This window comes from Lepus europaeus, chromosome 7 (genome assembly GCF_033115175.1).
Source record: "Lepus europaeus isolate LE1 chromosome 7, mLepTim1.pri, whole genome shotgun sequence".
NCBI lineage: Eukaryota > Metazoa > Chordata > Mammalia > Lagomorpha > Leporidae > Lepus > Lepus europaeus.
The window spans coordinates 13,697,690-13,721,466 of NC_084833.1; the positions used below are offsets into that span (position 1 = coordinate 13,697,690).

Below are 23,777 nucleotides of genomic sequence, written 5' to 3' on the forward strand. Positions count from 1 at the left end.
CCCATATGGGATGCCAGCACTACACCGGCCCCTATATTTTATCTCTTGGTTCTTGTTAAGTAATTTCTCTAGGTTGTCTTTTATTTTCTTTCCTGAGCTATTATCTCTACCTGATTAAGAGGGGATTATATCGGCCAGCACCGTGGCTCAATAGGCTAATCCTCCGCCTGCGGCACCAGCACACCGAGTTCCAGTCCCGTATGGGGCGCTGGATTCTGTCCCGGTTGCCCCTCTTCCAGGCCAGCTCTCTGCTGTGGCCCGGGAAGGCAATGGAGGATGGCCCAAGTGCTTGGGCCCTGCACCCCATGGGAGACCAGGAGAAGCACCTGGCTCCTGCCTTCGGATCAGCGCAATGCGCCGGCCACAGCGGCCATTGGAGGGTGAACCAACAGCAAAGGAAGACCTTTCTCTCTGTCTCTCTCTCTCTCACTGTCCACTCTGCCTGTCAAAAAAAAAAAAAAAAAAAAAGAAGGGATTATATCAATCACTCCACATATGGTCATCCAAGTGCAATTCATCTATTTGTGACCTTAAGCAGCTGTCTTGCTTCTTCAGGATGTGGAAGAAGTTCGGGATGTTGGAAGGGCCTGCTGTAGGGAGAAGCACAAAGCAGAGACTCAACAAATTGGAAGGGTACTTCAAAAATCTCATGGCGGAAGCCAAATTTCAGCCTAGCAGGTAAAGATGTCGCCTATAACACTGGCGTCACATATGGGCACCAGATCATGCCCCACCTGCTCCACTCCCAGTGCAGCTTCCTGCTAACTGCAGAGAAGGCAGCAGAAAATGGCCCACGAGTTTGAGCCCTTGTCACCCACAAGGAAGACCCGGATGGAGCTCCTAGCTCTAGGCTTCAGCCTGGCGCAGCACTGGCTGTTGCAGCCAAATGAGGAGAGAGCTAGCAAATGGAAGTCCGCGCGCTCTCGCTCTCGCTCTCGCTCTCGCTCTCGCTGTGTCTCTCCCCGTCTCTGTCTGCAACTCTGACTTTCAAATAAATAAATAAATCTTGTTTTTAGAAAGTGAATTAAAACATAAGTTTATTGGGATAGCAAAAAAAAATTTTTTTAAGATTTATTTATTTATTTGAAAGGCAGAGTTTCAGAGAAAGATCTTCCATCTGCTGGTTCACTCCCCAAATGGCCTCAATGGCTGTACTTGGGCCAGTCTGCAGCCAGGAGTCAGAAGCCAGGAGCTTCTTTCAGGTCTCCCATGTGGGTGCAGGGACCCAAGCACTTGGGCCATCTTCTGCTGCTTCTCCAGGTGCATTAGCAGGGAGCACGATGGGAAGTGGAGTAGCCGGGACTCGAACAATTGCCCATATGTTATGCCAACACTGCAAGCAGCAGCTTTACCAGCTATGCCACAGCAGTGGCCTCTTGGCTACAAAAAATTTTTTGAAATCCATGTTTATGAGGGGACTTCAAAAAGTTTGTAGAAAATGTACATTACAAAAAACTGTATATGGATTTTAAAATTACTTGCATCAAAATAAATTTATCTTTTAACTCCATTTTCCATAAATGTTTTTAAAGTCTCTTCATGTTTTAGTTCCCCGTTGTCACTTCACAGATCAGTACAAAGGACTCAGATTTCTCAAAGTGTCACATCACAAAACACGGAGAACTATACTCCTAACCTTGGTCCTCAGAGAAATTAGGTTCTCAATCCAGAGGCTCCTTCATATTTCTTCCAGCAATAAATTCAAATCCACAGTGTGCTATGTCACAAGCAATTTTTTTTTAATACCCAATTCTTTTCTGCACAGAAAAGAATATCAAAAGCTGTTTGTTAACTGATGCTAACATTTTAGTTTGTAAACTTAGAATTATTTCTTAGGCCACTAACAGCAGTTTCCAAATATCATAAATTTATGTTTGTGTTAAAATTTAAGGCAATAATAATTTATATTTTTTGAGTGACATAGACAGACAGCTCCTATCTACAGGTTCACTCCCAAAATGCCCACAACAGGCACCAGAAACTCAACCCAGGTCTTTCACATGAGTAGCAGGAACCTGACTACTTGAGCCATCACCACTGCACCCAGCATGTGTATTGGTGGGAACCTGGAATCTGGAGCCAATCTCAGGCACTTTGCTGTGGGAAACAGGCATCTCAACCAACATTTTTTTTAATTTTTTTAAAACACATCCCTATTTTGAAGATTTTATTTGTTCATTTGAAAGGCAGAATTACAGAGGAGGAAAAGGAGACAGAGAGAGATCTTCTTCTTCTTTTTTTTTTTTTTTTTTTTTTTTTTTTGGATAGGCAGAGTGGATAGTGAGAGAGAGAGAGACAGAGAGAAAGGTCTTCCTTTTTGCCACTGGCTCACCCTCCAATGGCCGCTGCGGACGGCGCATCTTGCTGATCCGAAGCCAGGAGCCAGGTGCTTCTCCTGGTCTCCCATGCGAGTGCAGGGCCCAAGGACTTGGGCCATCCTTCACTGCCTTCCCGGGCCATAGCAGAGAGCTGGCCTGGAAGAGGGGCAACTGGGATAGAATCTGGCACCCCAACCGGGACTAGAACCCAGTGTGCCGGCGCCGCAAGGCAGAGGATTAGCCTGTTAAGCCACGGCGCCAGCCGAGAGATCTTCTATCCACTGGTTCACTTCCTAAATGGGGCAACAGATAGGGCTAGGCCAAGCCGAAGCCAGGAGCCAAGAGCTTCTTCCAGGTCTCCCACGTAGATGCTGGGGCACAAGGGCTTGGACCATCCTCTGCTGCTTTCCCCGGCACATTACCAAAAGCTGGATCAGAAGTGGGACAATCAGGACTCGAACAGGCACCCATATGGGATGCCAGCTCTGCAGACAGAAGCTTAACCTACTGCACCCCAGCGTTGGCTCCTTAACCAGCATTTTAACTTTAGGCTAAATGCCCACTCCCCACAATCTATCTCTGGGTAATGTTCCCTTAGTCCAAACATTTAAGGGAGTAAATCCACCCAAATAGTTTAAGCAGTATTTACATTCACGATTTCTTCATTCACAGCAAAGTCACAGGTGGGCATTTGGTGTGGTGATTAAGATGCTGCTGCTTGGGCAGACTCATAGAATGGCAGACGTCCTAAACAACACTCTGGCCTCAGAATCAGCCCTTAAGGCATTCGGATCTGGCTCAAGAGCCCATGAGAGTATTGTAGGCATGGAAAGCCAAGATACCATGGAAAAGAAAAAGAAGAAGAAGAAGAAGAAGAAGAAGAAGAAGAAGAAGAAGAAGAAGAAGAAGAAGAAGAAGAAGAAGAAGAAGAAGAAGGAGAAGAAGAAGACCTAAATGAAAGATCTCTGTGAGTGAGATCCCAGTGGAAAGAACGGGGCCATCAAAGAAGGAGGTACCTTTCTCTGAAGGGAGGAGAGAACTTCCACTTTGACTATGACCCTATCGGAATAAGATCAAAGTCAGCGAACTCTAAAGGCTTCCATAGCCCTGGCAACTCATGACTAGAGCCTAGGGAGATTACTGACGCCATGAACAGGAGTGTCAAATTGTTAAGTCAGCAACAGGAGTCACTGTGTACTTACGTCCCATGTGGGATCTGTGCTTAATGTGTTGTCCAATGTGAAGTAATGCTATAACTAGTACTGAAACAGTATTTTTACACTTTGTGTTTCTGCGTGGGTACAAACTGATGAGATCTTTACTAATTATATACTGAATCGATCTTCTGTATATAAAGATAATTGGAAATGGAAAAAAAAACCTGGTGTTAAATTGGAAATGGCATAGAAAATTAATTAATTTTAAAAAATATTATGTAGGATCTCTGTCTTTAATGTGCTGTACGCTCTTATTTAATGCTATAACTAGTACTCCAAAAGTATTTTTTTTCACTTTGTGTTGCTATATGGGGGCAAACTGTTGAAATCGTTACCTAATATATACTAAACTGATCTTCTGTATATAAAGAGAATTGAAAATGAATCATGATGTGATTGGAAGGGGAGAGGGAGCGGGAAAGGGGAGGGTTGCGGGTGGGAGGGAAGTTTGGGGAGGGGGAAGCCATTGTAACCCATAAGCTGTACTTTGGAAATTTATATTCATTAAATAAAAGTTTAATAAAAAAAAAAAGATGCTGCTGCTTGGAATTCCTGCATCCTGTACCAAAGTGCCTGGGTTTGAGTCTGGCTCCAGTCCTGGTTCCAGCTTCCTATCAACACATACCCTGGGAGGCAGTAGTGGTGTCCCTGTGTGGGAAAACAGTATTGAATACCTGACTGCTGGCTCTGGCCTGGCTCTTGTGGGCATTTGGAGAATGAACAAGTGAATGGGAGATGCTCCTCTCTCTCTCTCTCTCTCTCTCTCTCTTTCTCTTTGTGTGTGTACATAAGTGTGTCTGCCTTTCAAATAAATAAATAAAGTTTCTCTCACTAATAAAATCATGTAAAAACAAAAAAATCCAAGGGAGTGTGATGTTAATTTTAGGTTCCAGTTTGACTGGATTAAGAAATATGCAGAGTAAGGTGTTCCCAGAAGAGATTTAGCATGTAAGCCTGAGTGACATCATCGGAGATGTGTCCTCAGTGAGAGTGGGCACCATTTTATCCATGGAGGGTCCCAGCAGGACAGATTCTCACACAGAAGGCAAACTGATCTCTCTCTCTGCAAGGGCTGGGACACATTTTTCTCCAGCTTTGGACACCAGGACTACAGGGTGCTGGGTCTTTAGATCTGAGAACTTACTCCATGGCCATGAGAATTCTCAGGCTTCAAGTGCGGTCCGAGAATGACATCATCAACTTCCTGCAAGCCGAGGCCTCATACTTTGGTCGTGCTCCCAGCATCCCTGGTCCCCAGCCTTCAGATGGTCCATCGTGGCACTTCTCAGCCACCCTAATCTGACCAGCCAATTCCCTGATAAGTCTCCTCATCTAACAAATATCCTATTGGCTCAGTCTCTCAGGAGAGCCCTGATTAATACAGAAAACAAGTTATCCTAATGATTTATACACTGTTTATGACATAGTAATTAAATTCTCTTAATGTTTCTAACAACAATCCTAAATTTAATGTACCTGACTTCTCAAGCCCTTTACATACCTTAATAAGTACTTACAATTCTTAATAATCTACTAAATTAAGTTGTACTCAAGTAATATATCAAATGCTGTTCTACATTTTAGCAGGCAAATCAAACATAAATGTAGCTAATTCAAGTTAGCTAATCATCTTCAATGTTTCAAATCAAATTAAGCAGATACTCTTGAATGTCTCAAGTGCCTTAAGTAATGTGCATATTCAATATGTATGTGTTCAAATTCATGGTAAGTGGTATAATTGTGACAAAATTTTTTGTGTATAAACAGATTTATAAACAGATCTCATACAAAATTATCAATAAAGAGAAGAGAATAAATCCAAGGTTTCCATGGCATCTGAATTTACAAATTTATCATTGCCAGATTCAGGGATTTGGACCAAAAATTCAAGACTACTAGAGGGGAACACAGGTGCTCCTCCCTCTAGAGATCCTGTATCTTCTTTATAGCTTTCACTCACACACTCAACAACTGTTTATTGAAAACTTAATATGTTCCAGGAGATACAACAATGAGTAAAATATACAAAAAGGCCTGCCTTCACGGTTCTTTCATTCCAACATCAGGGTAGAGATCATACACAAAATGAATACATTGTATGGGTATGCCATGTTGGAATGAAGCACTGGAGCACAGCCCTGATGGATGTTCAATGAATTATAATTATAAGTGACTCCTTCACCTGAGGAAAACTGGTTAACTTTGCTGGGTGCCAGGTCTTCCCTGTGTGGAAATGTGAGCCCCAGAATCTCATGTTTACAAATGAAAAACAGAGGAAGTTTCTTTAAATCCTTGGATTTTAATTTTGTTCACAAGAGACTCAAAGTCATTGAAATTAACTGTAGATGCCTAGGAAGGAGGAATAGAATAAAGAAGTATGGAGTTTGCCCTGGAATGGGATCTTTAGTGGAAACTCACTCAAGCCTCCAATGGCCAACAACCATCACTCACTGAGTGAGAAATCTCTCCAGCCATCACTTCAGGGACAACTTAGGGCCACCACTTATCAACTTCCAGCTCTAATCTCTGGAGTAACTCCATGTACATCATTCTCTGTTGACTCCCATGGGAACTAAGGACACTGGCTGGAAAGAGCCAAATGTAGGTGACACGGGAGCCTTCCTTTAGAGAAAGAATCCTAAGGCAGTGTGGGATGTCTCCAGCTGCAGCTATTAGAGGCAACTAGTATCTCAGGGAGTGACTGACATCTTCTAGAAAATCCTTGAACCTTCCAGAAAGTAATCACCCTTCTCCCTCTACAGATCAGGGTACTGAATGCTGATCGCCCTCTCCAGAGTATCACAGACTCGATTTTATCTCACCCTCTCCACAACTTCAGAAAAACCGCCAGATGAACCATACATCTGAGGTATGACCTCGGGGTCTGAGCAGCGTGGTTTCCCTCTGGTGTTATTTTTGCAACCACAGCATAGCTTGATATTCCACTCACTTGTGCTTTAAAACTCAAAAACCACAATTCTTAATTTAAAAAAAATAACTCCAATCACTCTATATGCACACAAAATACCAGGAAACAAATGCAGTGAGCAAGTCTGGAGGACCCTCAAAGACTAGAAATACTAGGATCTATGGACAGGCTGAGATCCTTCAAATAGTTCCCAGAGGTTCCAATTCCACTATCTGCGCCTTGGTGACTTCCCTCTGCTGACTCCCCTACATGAGTTATGCCCAGACATTCTGCCCGATTCTTTGTCCCTCTGCTGCCAGCCTTTGTGCCCAAACTCCATCCCCACAGCAGAGCCTCACAGGGAAGCCATCCTGCAGCTCCTAGCATCTCTTTGTTTCAACCAGAGGTTCTCTTGAAGTGTGACCATCGCACACTACAGTTAAATCCAACTCAATTATTCGCTAAATGCTCCCAATCAGAGATCCGTGACACCAGCTCACTCACTGGTGTCACTTAGCCAGGAGTGTAAAGAGTATGGAAAAGAGAAAAGAATTCACTTCAGGGATAAAGTCAAGCGGCTCTCTCATTCTCTCTCCAGCAGAAATCACTGCCCAAGCGGTTTCCACATGTCAAGCAACCTGAAGATATCGTCGCTCTATAACAAGCACAGGTTAAAAGAATCTTACTAACTTTTCTGAAAGCACAAGCTTCTTAGCCTCAACTTCCACGAGAACATTAGCCAGGTCTTCACCCAAGACCCTGCTAAGCTGGTTGCTAACATTATCGAATACCTCTTACATACAACCAATTTACTTTCATCTTTTCATAGATGTTCTCAACCTTCAATGTGAGGCACAAAGCAATAACTTCCCAACTTTTACAATGAAGAAACCTGATCAAAAAAAAAAATGAAACTCCAGAAATAATATGACTGAGATCACATAATCAGCAAGTGGCAGAGCCAGAATTCACACTCCGACTACAGGGTGCCTATGCCTGACCTCTGTGCTATACTGTCTCCACTATCTAGGAATTCTTCATCGATCCCTAAGGTAAAGATCCTGCAAGAACAGCCACAATGAAATCCTCCCTTCTCTGAATCCTCCCATCAAGTGGGGATATCTGTTTCTCTTCCCATCAAATCTGGGTTGGTCTTCTGACTACAGTTGCTACATTTAGTAAGTGAATTTACAGAATGTCCAGTTAAATATGAATTTCAGATAAGCAATGAGTATTTTTAGCAAAAGTATTCCCAAATATTGTATGGGACAACTTATAGCAAAAATGATTCATTGCTTATTTGAAGTTCAAATTTAACTGGGTATTATCTATATTATATGGTAACTCCACTTATGACTTGCTTTAACCAATAGAAAATAGCAGAAGTAAGAATGTGCTAACCCAGATCTTGTCTTAAAAAGGATCATCAACTTCTACTTTCTCCATATTGGAAGGCTACCCTGAGACAAACACACTGTGAGGAAGCCCACCCAGCCATGAAGACAGGCAGCTGGAGAAGCACTAAACGGTAGACATTGACTGTGGCTTCGTTGGCCTTCCAAGGCAATGCAGCTGCTGGCTACATGCAGCTGAGTAATTGACTCCAGTCTACACCTGTGGAGCAGAAGCACCTAATCCCTACTCAAATTGCTCATCAACAGAATTATGAGAATGATAATTTTCATATACTACATGTAATTGTAAGACACTATGTTATGCGAATTTTTTTATGTATCAAAAACAACCAAAATAACTACTAATGGATCATCTTGAATTTAGGCTCAAAACCTTGTAAGTTCCTCTGTGATGGCTCCATAGGTAAGCTTGGTTTTTGTGTCTGCACAGTCTTATCCAGTCTCACAGATGTTGTTGTTGTTTTCCTAAGGGACAGCCATACCTAGGACTAGATTCCAGCTCTGTCAAATAAATCTGTATAACCTTGGTTGTAAAATATTAACTACTTTATCAGAGGGTTTATGGAGATTAAGGGAGATTTAATTTCTATCAGGTGCTTAGCAAAATACCTAATCTTCAACTAGTCTTCATCACACACTACTGTTAATAGTCTGTCTTACATTAAATCATTTCTTTTATCTATATTTATTTATTTGATAGGCAGAGCTGCGGGAGGAGGAGATATCTCCCATTAGCTGGTCCACTCTTCAAATGGCCGCAACAGCTGGATCTGGGCCAATCCAAAGCCAGGAGCCAGGAGCCTCCTCTGGGTCTCCCACGTGGGCGCAGGGACCCAGATACATGGGCCATCATACCAGGTGCACCAACATGGAGCTGGTTTCAAAGAGGAACAGCTGGAACTCGAACCAGTGCCCACATGGGATCCTGGTGCCACAGGCAGTGGCTTTACCCACTACACCACATTGCTGGCCTCCTAAATAATTTCTTAAACCTATGTTATTTTATTATTTTCTCTCTCTTATTTTTTCTATCCAGTATAGATGATTTGGTGAAGCTGCAAATCTAATAAGAAGCTCCACCACCAAAGAATTACACTTCTCCATAGGAGAGCCCCAGCTACAGAAATACAGGGGAGTATCCTGTCATTACTAAGTCCCTTTTTCCACCATGCCAGTCCAGCAATCACAAAGAAGTCCCATGTTCCTAAATACAGCTTAGACTTATTGAGTAATTAAGCTATCTTACCCTGGGGTCACTCAGTCATGTTCTCAAAATTCCTTATTTCTCTTTTACCATGAACTAGAAATGCTGGGATAGAAAAATATAGATGCATAAAACCATAAAGAGGAATAGGAATTACACGAGTTATGTAATCAGTCAGTACTGATGTCTAAACGTGGCATAATTTATAAACAAGAAAGTTGCATGAAGATCAAACAGCTAGCAGTGAAAAGCCCAGCAAACAACATGATTCACAGCACATGCTCATCTGATACCAGATTCCCCACTTCCCTTAGCATTATCCATTCTGGGGCCACAACTGTGGAGTAGCAGGTTAAGCCTCCACCTGCAGTAGCAGCATCCATTTTGGACACCAGTTTGAGCCCTGGCTGCTCCACTTCCGATACAGCTTCATGCTAATTGCCTGGGAAGGTGGTGGAAGATGGTTCAAGAGCTTGGCTCCTGCACCTGCATGAAAGACCCAGAAGAGACTCCTGGCTCCTGGCTTCAGATCTGTCCAGCTCTGGCCATTGTAGCCTTTTGGGGAGGGAAACCAGTGGATGGGGAACTCTCTCTCTGTCTCTCCCTCCCTCAGTCTGTAACTCTGCCTCTCAAATAAATACATAAATCTTTTTTTTAAAAAAAAAAAAGAGCATTAGCCACAATTATCAGTGGTGTGGTCATGTAGAATGACATCATCTTGCCCTTCTGTGACTCCAACATTATTAATCATTACTCCTGTAACTACCTCCCTTCTCTCCATACTCCAGCTTGCCTGTGTTCATAGTACCAAGGCTGAGGGCACCTACTTCCAGCATTATGCTTAGCTTCTTCACTGACACTGTCATCCTGACTACCTTCTAACAGACAGACATATTCCCTGGAAGCCCAAAGCAAAGCTCTATTCACTATATCTTTCCTCTTACCATCATTCTCTTTTAGGGCACCGTCATGCTCATATGTGATCAGCAGATCTTGCAGTCTCAAGGTGATGGGCTGCACCCTGGTGTCTTGCAGCAGGGCAGATCCAGGACAAGCTATCAGACCCTGAAGAGCAGAATGGTGACTCTAAAGATGAACCAAGAGCCAAAAAGAGTAAGATTTCAAAACCTAACACAAGACAAAAATAGCCATGAGTGAAGTTACAGACATGAAGTTAGGATAACAGATGGTGCCCTAGAGAGAAGCACTAAAACTGGATCCCTTGTTCCATCGAGGTCAAAACCGGCTCAGAAGGAGCCAGACTGAGGGTCAAGGGATGTTTCCAGATTCTTGCAGACTTTATGCACAACAATTTCTTTGAAGTTAAGCTTCTTTTAAAGACTCCTCTCATATCCTGGTGCCTGATGTTGACCTCTCTGCCATATCCCAATCATCCCAATAAGAGATGATGAACAAGGACAGCACTTCTGGGGCTGGCACTGTGGCGCAACAGGTGAACGCCCTGGCCTGGAGCACTGGCATCCCATATGGGCACCGGTTCAAGACCCAGCTGCTCCACCTCTGATCCAGCTCTCTGCTGTGGCCTGGGAAGGCAGTAAAGGATGTCCCAGGTCCTTGGACACCTGCACCCACGTGGGGGACCTGGAGGAAGCTCCTGGCTCCTGGCTTCAGATCAGTGCAGCTCCGGCTGTTGCGGCCATTTGGGGAGTGAACTGGCAGATGGAGGACCTCTCTCTCTCTCTCTCTCTCTCTCTCTCTCTCTCTTTCTCTCTCTCTCTCTCTGCCTCTCCTCTCTCTGTGTAACTCTGACTTTCAAATAAATAGGTGGATATTTTAAAAAAAAAAAAAAGGACAGCACTTCTAAGGCTGAAGTGGAAGATACCATTTTCCAACACCTGCCCCATCACCAGTTCCTTCCTGTTTTTTCACAAGCTCTCCTATCCCTGGAACCCACTAAATACCAGCACATTTGTCACTGGGACAGTTACATTCCCTCAAACTCTGCTCACCACTGTATCTGGCTGTGTATCTCCCTCCCCAACTTAAATGTACACTGCCTACAGCAGGAATCAAATCTCAACCTTCATTTCATTCCCCACTAAGCCTAGCAAAGTATTAACTACTTGTTCAGAGATTACAGAATATGTATTTGTATATGTTTCACCTCTTCATCTTTTGATCATAGGCTTCTAGGTGGCAAATGATGAAAAGAATACCAGCTTTGTTTATTCCATAAGGATCAGGAGTTTAATCAAACAGCTGCTGCTCCATAAAGAAGGTGATTTCCCAATAGTGATCATTACTAATATTTATTGAACAAGTGTTACAAGTCAGGCATCCTGTGAAGCATATTGTACATTATTATTCCATTGAATGGTTACATCAATTTCATAAGTAAATTATGCTTATTTTACACACAATTAAATTGAAAGTCCAAGAAAATAACTTGTCTAAGGTTGTATACAGTTCATAGTTGGTAGCACCTCCTGACTCCAAAGCCAGTTCTATAGTACAATATTTAAACCTCTTGGGATTTTGCAGAAAACTGTGTAACACATTTAAATTTCTATTGACTCCCAGAGAATTACTCCCATAATTTCCACCAGAGTCCAGCTTTCTGCTAATTCGATAGAGCCTTAATTTTCAAGAAGAGTCTTCAGTTTCTACAGAGCACCCAAAGGGCAACTTGGAACAGGAAGAAAGATATAGACTTGAAAGGGCAGAAAGAACCAGACAATGAAAGAGACCTTGTGTCACTGCATTCGTCCCTCCCTCTTACCACCAAAGAGAGCCCAACCCCCTAAGCCAGTTACCTTTTTCTCATCATCTTCCTGGGTTCTGTCATTGGGAGCATGGAGTTTTCTGTTTGAGTCACAACAAATAATTAAGACTTCTTCCTTCTCATTAAGTCCCAGCTGGTCTCAAGAGTGGACAGGAAGAGAATGGCTGATTGACTCAAAAATTCAGGGTGAGGAGACATGACTTTGCTAAAAGTAGCCAATTTTAGCACCTCTCTCTCAAATTAGAGAACTATCTATTGTCTCAAGACAACTATTTTTCTTTCCATAAGAGGAAGATAGTAGAAAAGATAACCTGTGTCCTGACATTCACACGCAAACCCTCTTGGCTGTACCAACAACCCTTTGCACTGATGAAGTAAACTCCACTCACACAGGCAATTGTAATTCTACTTTTCCTCTCAGTTGTCATCGTTAGAGAAATACCCAAACAAAAGCAAAAGGCCCTCAAAATATAAAACCCCATAAGCAAAACTCTAGCAAGAAACTTCGGGGTACCAGGAGATTGTCTACTGGTAACTCTTCAACCATCAGAAAATCTGCCAATCTGCCAGTCAACAAAAGTTAAGTTTATTAGACATCCTGTAGTAAGAGAGAATACCTCCTTAACAGAATCTTTGCATTATATCTCAAAAGAAGAATGTCAAGGGAAGATATTCATGAGGCTTTTGGGTCTGGATCCAAGTGATATAAGGTGGATCATTCTAGGTAAGTTATAAATCAAGATTGAACAAAATTGATGACATTAGAGTATAGGATCGGCAGACACAGCAAGGGAAGGGACTGGAAGCAAATCCTGCTGAGTAAACTATTGTTTGTTGAGCAAATTGTTGTCCAGGTGAGTAATCTATTACCCTGATAGGAGAGCTGTTTGCCCAGAGGAGCAAACTGCTTGTTCAAATAAATTGTCTTGCATGAATTTCATGAAGCAAACAGTGAAAATATTTATTAGTTTATAACCATCTCTTCCTAGGCATGAATTTCTAGGACTCATTAGTTAAGTCTTTTTGCTACAGTAAGTCTCAATTCTCAGTCTCAATAGTTAAGCCATGTGGAAATAAATGTTCTCAATTCTCAGGTTCAACTTATTTTTAAAACTTACTATACTGTTCCCATGGAAATAAAACTTTGCTTCCTCCCACCAGTGACACTATGCCTGGGCTATAACACTGTATATCCTACCGTCTTGCTCCACAGAGTGAGCAGAGTCAATCAATAGGAAGTTGAAGCCACTGGAAGAAGCTCATTGCCATATGTAGAGAATCTATCAGCATTCCCCCAAAAGGATTCCAGACATCCATAGGAACAGCAGTATGGTACTCTGGCAGTGTCAAGTATTTTAGGAAATATTTTTCCCCGTAAACAGTAGGTGTCCAATCTGAGTTTACTGACTAGTTATAACTTCTGCAAGCACCTTCTCCCTCTGGGCCTCTCTTCCCACCCCAAACATTGTGATCTGGATGTTCTCCTGGAGTCCTTTCAACTCCAGCTTTTTGGGATTCTTTGATTTGGCTCCACTAGCATCTATTTCCCCTTAAGCAAAAAAAAAAAAAAAAAAAAAAAAGACACAAGACAAGGGCATTCCTTTGGCTGTTTATATATCCTTTACTTGAGTTTTGCTTCAAGAGCTTATCGGCTAAGACCCACGCTAAGACCAATGGGCAGACATTGGTCTAGCAGTATGATGCCAGATTAGATGTTCACATCTTACATCAGAGTACCTAGGTTTGATACACAGCTCTATCTCCTGACGCCAGCTCCCTGCTAATTCAGAACCTGGAAGGCAGGAGTGATGGTTCAAGTGATTGGGCTCCTGCCACCCACATGGGGGACCATGAATGAGTTTCCAACCCCCAGCTTCTGTCCTGGCTCTGACTGAGGCCATTGTAGGCATTTAGAGAGGCAGATGAGACGGCTCTCATTCTTTCTCTCTCTCTTACTCTCATAAATAAATATATATTTTTAAAGATGCCATTCAGAAGCAAGCACTAAAAGCTCATGGTAGGTTATTGTCTTTCCTGTCTAGCACCACGTTGTAAGATTGCATGGCCATTTGGTTCTGCATCTCTCCACTTCCTGGAAGATCCTACCAGCTGATCTAAGTGGTGGAACATCAATATTTCACTTCCAAATGAGTTTTTCATAAAAGACTTATTGATCAGAATACCTGCAGTCAGAGACAAGACCCATTCCTCAAATACAGACAGGTATGTTGACTGCTTGTACTTGCCTATTAACAAGTAAGTTACTTCGGCAGGCCTTGTAAGTTGGAAAGAATCTGATCATAAGACTTTCTTTCATGGCAACATACAAGAGTATTTCAAAAAGCTCATGAAAAAAATGAATTAAAAGAAAAACTTTATTTTGGTGCAAAACATTTTGAAACCCAGGCATCATTTTGTCATAAGATATATTTTCCATGAACTTTCCAGGGACCCCTTGTACTCACAGATTTCAAAATGTTTTGCGCCAAAATGAACATCTTTTAATTCTATTTTCCATGAACTTCTTGAAGTACTTTCATATCACCTGTCAGCCTGCCAGGTTTGCAAGAATGGGGTACTTAAGAGCCTGCACATTAATGACTAGAAACTTCTCATATTTAAAAAAATAAAATAAAATAAAGTAAGTTGTCTGAAGTCAATTAGCTAGATGCAGGCTCAGTAGGTGCAAGAAACTCCTCCACAGGGGAGACAGGAAGGACTTCCGCCTGAGACAGATGAGACAGAACTGGGACCATAACCAAGAAAAGAAGTTTGTGCTTGGTAGGTATTTGGCACAGTGGTACACCCTGCCTGGGATGCTCACATCTTATATTAGAGTGCTTAGCTGAAGTTCCAGCTAAACCACTTCCCATCCAGCTTCCTGATAATGCAAATCATGGGAGACAGCAGGTGATGGCCCAAGTACTTGGATGCCTACCACCCACATGAGAGACCTGGATGTACTTCCTGGCTCCTGGTTTTGCCTGACCCAACCATAGCTGTTGCAGACCAGGCTGTTGCAGGCATCTGGGGAGTGAACCAGAGGATGAAAGATCCCTCTCCATCTGTCTCTGTTTCTCTGCCGTTTAAATAAAATCTAAATGAATAAATAATTTTAAATAAATAAATGTTGTATTTATTTAAAAAGGGAAATTTACCCTTGATGAATAGAGTAGACAGCTGAGGCCACTGTATTACAAACAGCACCCAAATCTCACTGATTTGTGATAGCAAATAGTTTATTTCTCACTCATCTTCATATCCGCCATGAGTCAGTTATGAGTCTTGTTTCCCCTCCAATATACAGACTGATGCAGAAGAAACCCCTATATCTTGGACCATGCTGGTGTCACAGCAGAGAGAAGGGTGTTGGAGACCACAGGATGTCTCAGCATAGGCACAAATCAGTTTCATTCACACTCCCTGAGCCAGACTCAGGTAGGTGGCCAAGCTTAGCTCAAATGAGGACAGAAAATGTAAAATCCTTCTTAACTACAGTGAGGAAAATCAACTCTTGACCATCGGGGTGAAAGCTGCTGTATGTCTGTGAATAGAGAACTGATGTAGTGAAGGAAGACTGTGCAGCACCTTGGGCAGGTTGCAATGCAGTGGGGGGGTTCAGAGGACAGCACTCTATAGGTGAGATCCAGGAGTCTCTCCCCAGTGCATAAATCCACTCTTACCAGCTGAAACCTCAGTGATTCAGTCCTTCTGCTGGGACTCCATTCCAGATCCGTAGTCTAGGGACTGAATTGCTTTTACATAAACAAGTCATTTGCCTGCCAAAGCCCTTTGCTTTGTCTGAAATGGCCAGGGTTGTAAAACCTCAATGGCAGCCCACCCTCACCCCAAAGAGGGGGCCAATCTCCCTTTCTGGCTAGGAAATGCAGCCTCTGCACACTACATTCCCACTGGACTCAGCCCCCCTGGCCCCACACACATCTCCCAGGAGATGTCTGTCTGAGAGTTATTTATAGCAAAAAGACAGAAATGCCTTATTGTCAGCCAATGGGGATCAGTTAAATAAATGATGGCACAAACACACACAACCAAATAATTTGCAGCCATTCAGTATGATGATGTAGGCTGTTATTTGTTGACATGAGAAAATGCCCATGACATCTTGCTGAGTGGGAAGGTAAATGACAGAATTGCTTATACAGGATGATTCTGTTTGTGGGAAATTATTAGTCCCGAGCACACTGCAAGATTTACATCAAGAGGGGTACTCACCAGGTCCCATGTTCTACAGCGCAAGGATTTCAGATGACATTTTACTTTCTTCTTGATTGGTTTCTGGGTTGTATAAATTTTTTTATAGCTAGCATATGTTAGTTTTACAGAGACAATAAAGCTATTGGAGAGTGGGGAACAATGCTTTTCTGAGATGGAGAGATGTATTTTCAATATTGTTGAATGGATAAAGCAACAACAGCACCTCCCAATCACTTCCTGTGAGCCCTGGAAATTATCTGACTTATGCCTTTGTATACCTCTTGGCTTTGGGAACCTTTGAAAGCTCATTTAACTGAAAACAAAAACCTTCAGGGAATAGACTCTATGGATGAAGAGGATCTGTCTTGGCACTTGAAGGAGAACTCCTGCTCCTCAGAGGTTCCCAGACACACTCAACAAGATTTCTCCAGCGTTCCTTAAAGCAACCTGCAGCTCTGGATCTGCCTCTGGGAGAGCAATCACAAATCCCCACTGCCACGTTTCTGACTGTAGGGCTCAGAATAAAGCACGTCTGATGGATCCTAAGACAGGACACTTACCAGCAATACCGACTCTCAAGGCTTCGATGAGTGGCTGAGACATTGTCTGGAGAAAGCTGGACAGAGACAAGCAATGCAAACGTAAGAGAAACACCTCCCCCAGAGGTTTCCAATGACAAAGCTCATCTTTGTTCAGCCACAGGTAAGTGGGAAGAGGGAGATGCAATCCTGCCACACATGGGGCTCAGATTCCTTTAGTCTCCCCACCCAGTAACTCACGCTCACAGTTTTCCAGAACTCAATATCAGCCCCAGAACCCAGGTGAATGGTGGGAAACTCAGATCTCAGAAACAATGTGCAGGGCCGGTGCCGCAGCTCAATAGGCTAATCCTCCGCCTGCGGCGCCGGCACACTGGGTTCTAGTCCCAGTTGGGCACCGGATTCTGTCCTGGTTGCTCCTCTTCCAGTCCAGCTCTCTGCTGTGGCCCGGGAAGGAAGTGGAGGATGGCCCAAGTGCTTGGGCCCTGCACCCGCATGGGAGACCAGGAGAAGCACTTGGCTCCTGGCTTCGGATCAGCACTGTGCACTGGCCGCAGCAGCCATTGGGGGGTGAACCAACAGAAAAGAAAGACCTTTCTCTCTGTCTCTCTCTCTCTCACTATCCACTCTGCCTGTCAAAAAAAAAAAATCTGAAATGAATTTCCTTAAGATTCTGGCCTAGGGCCTCTTGTGTTTAAGAGACACAGCCTAACCTCTCCTAACTACCAGCTCTGTTTTGTACACCAGAGATCCTAGAGTCCACTCTGATACTGCTCTTCTCACACCAGCAGCGTTGGTCCTTTGCCAAGTCCTGACATCTCCCAAACCTGTTTCCACCATCTTCACTTAAATTTAAGCTATGAATCTCTGCCGAGAGACTTCAACATCCTCCCCATCCATCTCCTCCATCCACTAGCCTCCTCCAATCACTTATCCACAGCTGCATTCAGAGCCATCATGTTGGACGTCAGGTATGAACGGCCTTGTCAAACCTCTGGTGAAAATGAGTCGCTTTCCCATGTCCTTGTCTTTTCTTTGCTGAAAATGTTTTTGTTTTTTTGGTTTTTGGGTTTTTTTTTTATTTGAGAGTTAGAGTTACAGACAGTGAGAAGGAGAGACAGAGAGAAAGGTCTTCCTTTCCGTAGGTTCACTCCCCAAATGGCCGCAACAGCCAGAGCTGCTCAGATCCGAAGCCAGGAGCCAGGAGCTTCTTCCTGGTCTCCCACATGGGTGCAGGGGCCCAAGGACTTGGGCCATCTTCCACTGCTTTTCCAGGCCATAGCAAAGAGCTCCATCAGAAGAGGAGCAGCCGGGACTAGAACCGGCGCCCATATGGGATGCCGGCACCACAGGCGGAGGATTAACCTACTGCGCCACTGCGCCGGCCCCTCCTGAAAATGTTTTAATGGTTTCTATTTCTTTTTAATTTCTTAATATGGCCTAGGGTATTGGGTAATAGTTTCAGCTCAACAACCTGACCACCTGAATTCCAGCTCCACCTCTACTAAAAGTTATTTAAGTTCTTTTTGCCTGAGTTTCCTCATATGTAAATGCAGATAACAATAGTACCTCCCATAAAGTTGTTGATAGAATTAGATGAAATTAAAGGTATTTGGAACAGTGCCAGACACATAAGCACTCAATAAATGTTACAAAGCACTGCCTGCCTGCTTCATCCAGCCTGTACCACATATCCCGTCTCCTTGCACCTACCCACAATGGCATTTATTCAGCTCCTCTTTCTCATCAGCATCCCTCAGCCTTCTGGGCCTCTGTATAAGCTGTTCCTACTCTTGCTTCTATGGAAATATCTTCCTAGGAAAAAGTCCTTGACCTCCCGGAGTTAAATCAGCTCATACCAATGGGTACCCCTACTTCATTGCAATTGCTCGATAGTATTGTTTGTCTTTCTGTATGAACTCTAAACTCCACAAAAGTGAACACTATGTTTTTTTCCTTATCATTGTATCCTCACCTCCTACAAAGTTCCTGGCATACAGTAGATGTATAATAAACATATTCTGAATGACTGAATACACACAAAGACCCTCAAAACTTCATCTCCCAAAGGAATGCCCTCTCCTAAGCTTCAAAAGAGTATATCCACCTGTCACCTGGGCTTGTATTTTGGCTTCCCCACAGTCACCCTATCAAAAATGGAATTCATGAGACAGGCAGTCAGCCTACTGGTTAATATGCCCATGTCCCATATTGAAGAACCTGGGTTCTAGTCCTCGTCCCAGTTCCCAATTCCAGCTTCCTGCTAATGCAGACCCTGAGAGCCAACAGTGATAACTCAATTGAGTTTCTGCTGCCTTTGTGGAAGACCTGGGTTGAGTTCCTGGCTTTTGGCTTTGGCCTGGCTCATCCCCAGCTGTTTCAAGCATTTGGTGAGTAAGCAAGCAGATGGGAGCTAGCTCACTCTCTCCCCTCTCCTCCCCTCTACCTTGTTCCTCTCTCTCTCTCTCTCTCCCTCTCCCTCTGCCTCTCAAATAAATATGTTTCTTTCTAATTTTTTAAATGGAATTCACTATATCCTCTCTCAAACCTGTTATCTGTTAGAGAGAATAGCATCACTATTCATCTGGTTACCCAAACCAGGAACCTAAAGGTCATCCCTGACTCTGCTTTAGCCATACATTCAGTTAATGATAACACCACCCTAGCTAGCAGCACCAAGATCAGTTACTGGTGCATTTCCCTGTATCCTCTCTGGACTCCCTTGAATTCATCTTTATAGCTTGGTCTGACCATGTCACCTCCCTGCTTAATACCCTTCAAAAACTCTCCACTTGTAAAACTCTGCTCTCAAAACCAGTCCTCCTAGAAGCTGGACCAAGTTTCCTCTTGGTTACCAATGACCAGGACTGGTTAATAAATGCTTATTTTTGAAAAGGAAGGAAGAAATTGTGCCTGGACTGCTTTGGTGGTCTAAAATCCCAGTGTCTTCTCCCATTCACTGAAGTTCTTTTTATTTTACATGGAAAATTATCTATGAGAACAGTTGCGACTACACACGATTGAATCGCTGTACTTTACACAGAAGTATCAAGGAATACAAGTTAGAGCCCAAATTGGTGAGTCCCCTTCCTCGGCCCCAGGAAAGAGCAGAGCTTTCAGTCTGAGAACCGGCCCCCATCCATGGCTTTATGATACTTGTATATCTCTGAGCACAGGAGATCTTTGGAAATCCTCGGAACTCTTCCACCTTGAGCTAGCCCCCGCTTTCGCAAGCCTCCTCTTCCTGGCTTTGACCAGCTTCCCCTCTTCTGCAGTGTCAGTTCGCATCAACATTCAGCCCACACGCCTCCTTCTCACCACGGCAGATCCTCACCAAAGCCTCAGCAGGGCGAATGGAGGAAGCTGTTCTGCTCTTTCAACCAGGGATTGTTACTGTAGATCCAGAGTCTTCTAAGTCTCCATCACACCCCAGTGTTACAGCCAATCCACTCAGTCCTATCAATTTGCTAGGGGTCTGTGAGCCGAGATTGTGGAGTCATTCAAGAAACCAGAACCACTCCTGCCAGCTTCCATCTTGTTTTCTCTCTGAAGAGGTCCTTAAGGACAACAATAAATAGCAGCCATGTTCCCCATGCATATTTTGAGCCAGTTAAGACATAGAAGGAAAGCAGACTGGAGCAAAATATCACCTGCATCACTGATAAAACTTGTGCTACAGAACATGATTCATGCCTGTGGGTGAGTGATCTTCTTAAAACTGAACCCCCGAATTAGACAGACTCATGCCCAGTTTAAGATCTACATTACAGAGGAGTGGAATAGAGCAGAAGCTGTACTTCCAACAAGGGGGCAGAGCAGGGTTATACAAACCCAACCCCTTTATCCCAAACTCTGATCACATAAGACATTCGGAGGCAGAGGGTCCGGATGGTACCCAAAGGATATCTCTCCATAGGGAGGGAAACATCATGATGCTGTCCACGGCTGGAACGGCACCCACTGTTCATGCTAAAAGAGGCCAGACGTAGCCAGTAACACGCTGATGGTGCAAAGCCCCGTTAACAGCTCTGACTAGCGGCTCCCATTTTTAGCTACCCAGGGACGCACTGAAACAGCTTCTGCCTTGCTGCTTCTTCCTTCCCAGCCTCACTCAGACCACACAGAATTCTAAACATTAAACTACCAGTGTGCCACAGGCACCAGTCAGTCAGAGCAGACGCCCACGTGATCAGAAAGGAAGCTCGACCAATCAGAGCAGTCACGCCATCCATCGGCGCAAACTCTGACCAGTATACCAAAGCCTACCCTCTCTAGAGCCACCTTGGTTATTTTTGAAAACCTAGATGATGAGGCTCCCAAGAGGCAAATTCCCCAGAGAAGTTTCAAGGGCCCGAGAGCCCTCTGGGGAATGTAAGAGAGAAAAACACGTGGACACTGACCTTTCTGGTTACAGATCGCATCTCCAGTTCTGCCTTAGGAACTGTGTCACTCACTGGACCCCAAAGCCACATGCCCGGCATCTTTTACTGCCTTAAACTTTGGATTCATGGTTTTGTCAAGCTAGGGTTTTGTATTTCCTGTAGCTGCCTGTTTGCAGTAGTGAATACTTTATTTCATTTTCTCCCCGAAGTTTGTGAGCTCTGCCAACAGAGATCAAGACAGCCCCATCTTCCGACAGCTGCTCAGGAGGCCTCCACCAAGCCGGCAGCCTCAAAAGGCAAGACAGTCCCTGCTTGGAGCATCCATTTCCTGTGGCTGCTGTCAGACGTGTCTTGAGCCACAGCTTAAAACAAGAGAAATTTATTCTCTCACAGTCCGGAAGGCCGGATGTCTGGAATCAAGGGGTCACAAGGACCCTTTTCCCTCCAAAGCCCCTTCCTGCTTCCGGAAGCCCCAGACATTCCTTAGTTCTGACAGTCTAATTCCACCCTCTGCCTCATCTCCAGGTGAAGATGTTCCTTCTGAGCCTGCGTTTCCATACGGTGTTCTCCTCCCTGTACCTCTGTCTCCTTTTCTTGTAAGGACAACAATGATGTTGGAGTGGGGCCCACCCTAATAGAGTCTGACCTAACATCTTAACATGATTGCATCTGCAAAGACTATTTCCAAATAAGGTCACAACCACAGGTAGCAGGCGTGAGGAATGCAACGTATCATTTTGGGAGATACAATTCAACGATTCAAGACAGAGAGATTACTGTTCTGCTGAGTCACCTTACATTCCTATGGCATGAGGCGTTTGATTTCCTGTGTCCCTGGCCTCGGGGACTGGTACTGTTGAAATCTTTGCTTCCAAATACGGGCCAAATTGATCCTTTCATTTATTCCCTGTCTGAACCAATACTCTAGGCCTCCAGTCTCACTAGTAATGCTGGTTCCCCATCAAACAAGAAATCCAGGGGCAGAAAATGCTTGTAACTGTACAATGAGTACATAGTTACCAGAATGGACTGGGTTCTAATCCCATTTTCCTTACGTACTGGCTCTGTGACCTTGGGCTAGTTGATTATCTCCCTAATTATAAGCAGGCATAATGTTCAAATCAGCATGAATGCATGAAGCGAAAATAGCTATTTAGGAAATGAGCTAACACATGGATCACAGTAGCCATTCAGTTCGTGTTGATCTCCCTACCCCACTTCCCATGACATCACCCATTCTAAGGACATTTAAAAAAGCTTCAGGGGACGAGGTGCAGCAGGTTAAGCTGCCAAATGCAGTGCCAGCATCCCATATGGGTGCCAGTTCAAGTCCTGGGTGCTGTACTTGCAATCCAGCTCTCTGCTACGGCCTGGGAAAGTAGCAGAGAATGGCCCAAGTCCTTGGGCCCCTGTACCCATGTGGGAGACCTGGAAGAAGCTCCTGGCTCCTGGCTGCTGGCTTCAACCTGGCTCAACCCCGGCTGTTGTGGCCATTTTGGGAGTGGGCTAGCAAATGGAAGACATCTCTCTCTCTCTCTCTTTCAACTCTGCCTTTCAAACAAATAAATAAATCTTAAAAAAAAAAAAAAAAAAAGCTTTAGACACTGACCATGATTCTGCCTCTGAAGTATAAGCACGTCTCCCTTGGTCTCTCTGCAGTGGCAAGTGCACCGCCATGGAGAACTACACCCAAGCCAGGTGGTTCCTTCTACTTGGGGGCTCACAGAGCAGGACAGGCTCAAAGGCATCCTCTTTCACTCTTCCTGCTCATCTACTCAGTCACACCCTTCTGGGCAACGTGGGCGTGATCACCGTGATCCATGCAGACCCACAGCTCCACACGCCTGTGCACTTCTTCCTGAGCGTCCTCTCCTTCCTAGATTCCTCCTTCTCCACAGTAGTGGACACCCCCTTGCTACTGGGGAGCTTTCTCACCTCAGGCCAGTCCTTCTCCTTTGCAGGCTGTGTGGTGCAGATGGCCCTCATGACTCTGCATGGCTCTGCAGGGTATCTGCTATTGGCCACCATGGCCTGTGACTGGTTCTCTGCCATCTGTCACCCTCTCCTCTACCTCACCGTTAGGTCGCAATGTCTGTGTGTCCTGCTGGTGGCAGCCACTTATATTGCTTCTGTTGCTAATTCAGCTTTGCTGACTGGGTGCATCTTCAGGCTGCCCTACTGTGGCCCCAACATCATCAGCCACTATTTCTGTGACATTCCCCCTGGGTTCCACCTTGCCTGTGCAGACACTACTGAGGCTGAGACCATCATCTTCTCATCGTCTGCCTTGCTGATTCTCTTTACCATCACCATTATCCCGGGCTCCTATGCCTGCATCCTGGCAAGCATCTATAGGATGCATTCCCTAGTGGCCCAGAGCGAAGCGCTCTCCACCTGTGCCTCCCACTTCACCATCACCTGCCTCTTCTATGGCACTGTCACCTACATGTATGCTCAGCCAAGCTCTCTCCGTTCCATGGAACAAAAAAAAAAGGTTGTGTCCATCTTCTACACCATCATCATCCCCATGCTGAACCCTCCAATCCATAGCTTGAGGAATAAAGATGGGAAAGCTGCTTTTAAAAGGAGCTGCTTTGACAAGCTGCGTTCCTAACCAAGTGCAAAAGCATCCTATCCCAAGCCACCATGCAGTAACCACAATGTAAAGTGGGGGTGATATTAACACTTAGAGCAAAATATATGCCAGCACTATTTTACACACTTTACAAGGTTCAACTCCTTGAATCTTCATCACAACTGTATAAAATGAGTACTGCTGGCATCCCTTAGGAATCTGAAGCAGAGAGGCTGAGTAAATTAACGAAAGTCATACAGC

General features: G+C 44.3%; 1 protein-coding gene across 1 annotated transcript in view; it reads left to right on the forward strand.

Annotated features, from left to right (window-relative positions):
• LOC133763620 (olfactory receptor 5p57-like) overlaps positions 1-23,555 on the forward strand; it is a 36,563-nt gene extending 13,008 nt beyond the window's left edge. The window contains exons 2-7 of the mRNA XM_062197419.1: positions 10,023-10,175; positions 19,835-20,032; positions 21,151-21,237; positions 21,467-21,537; positions 22,721-23,181; positions 23,263-23,555. Of these exons, the coding sequence (XP_062053403.1) occupies positions 10,023-10,175; positions 19,835-20,032; positions 21,151-21,237; positions 21,467-21,537; positions 22,721-23,181; positions 23,263-23,555 (1,263 nt within the window). The remainder of the gene's footprint in view (positions 1-10,022; positions 10,176-19,834; positions 20,033-21,150; positions 21,238-21,466; positions 21,538-22,720; positions 23,182-23,262) is intronic.
• The last annotated feature ends 222 nt before the right edge of the window (positions 23,556-23,777 follow it).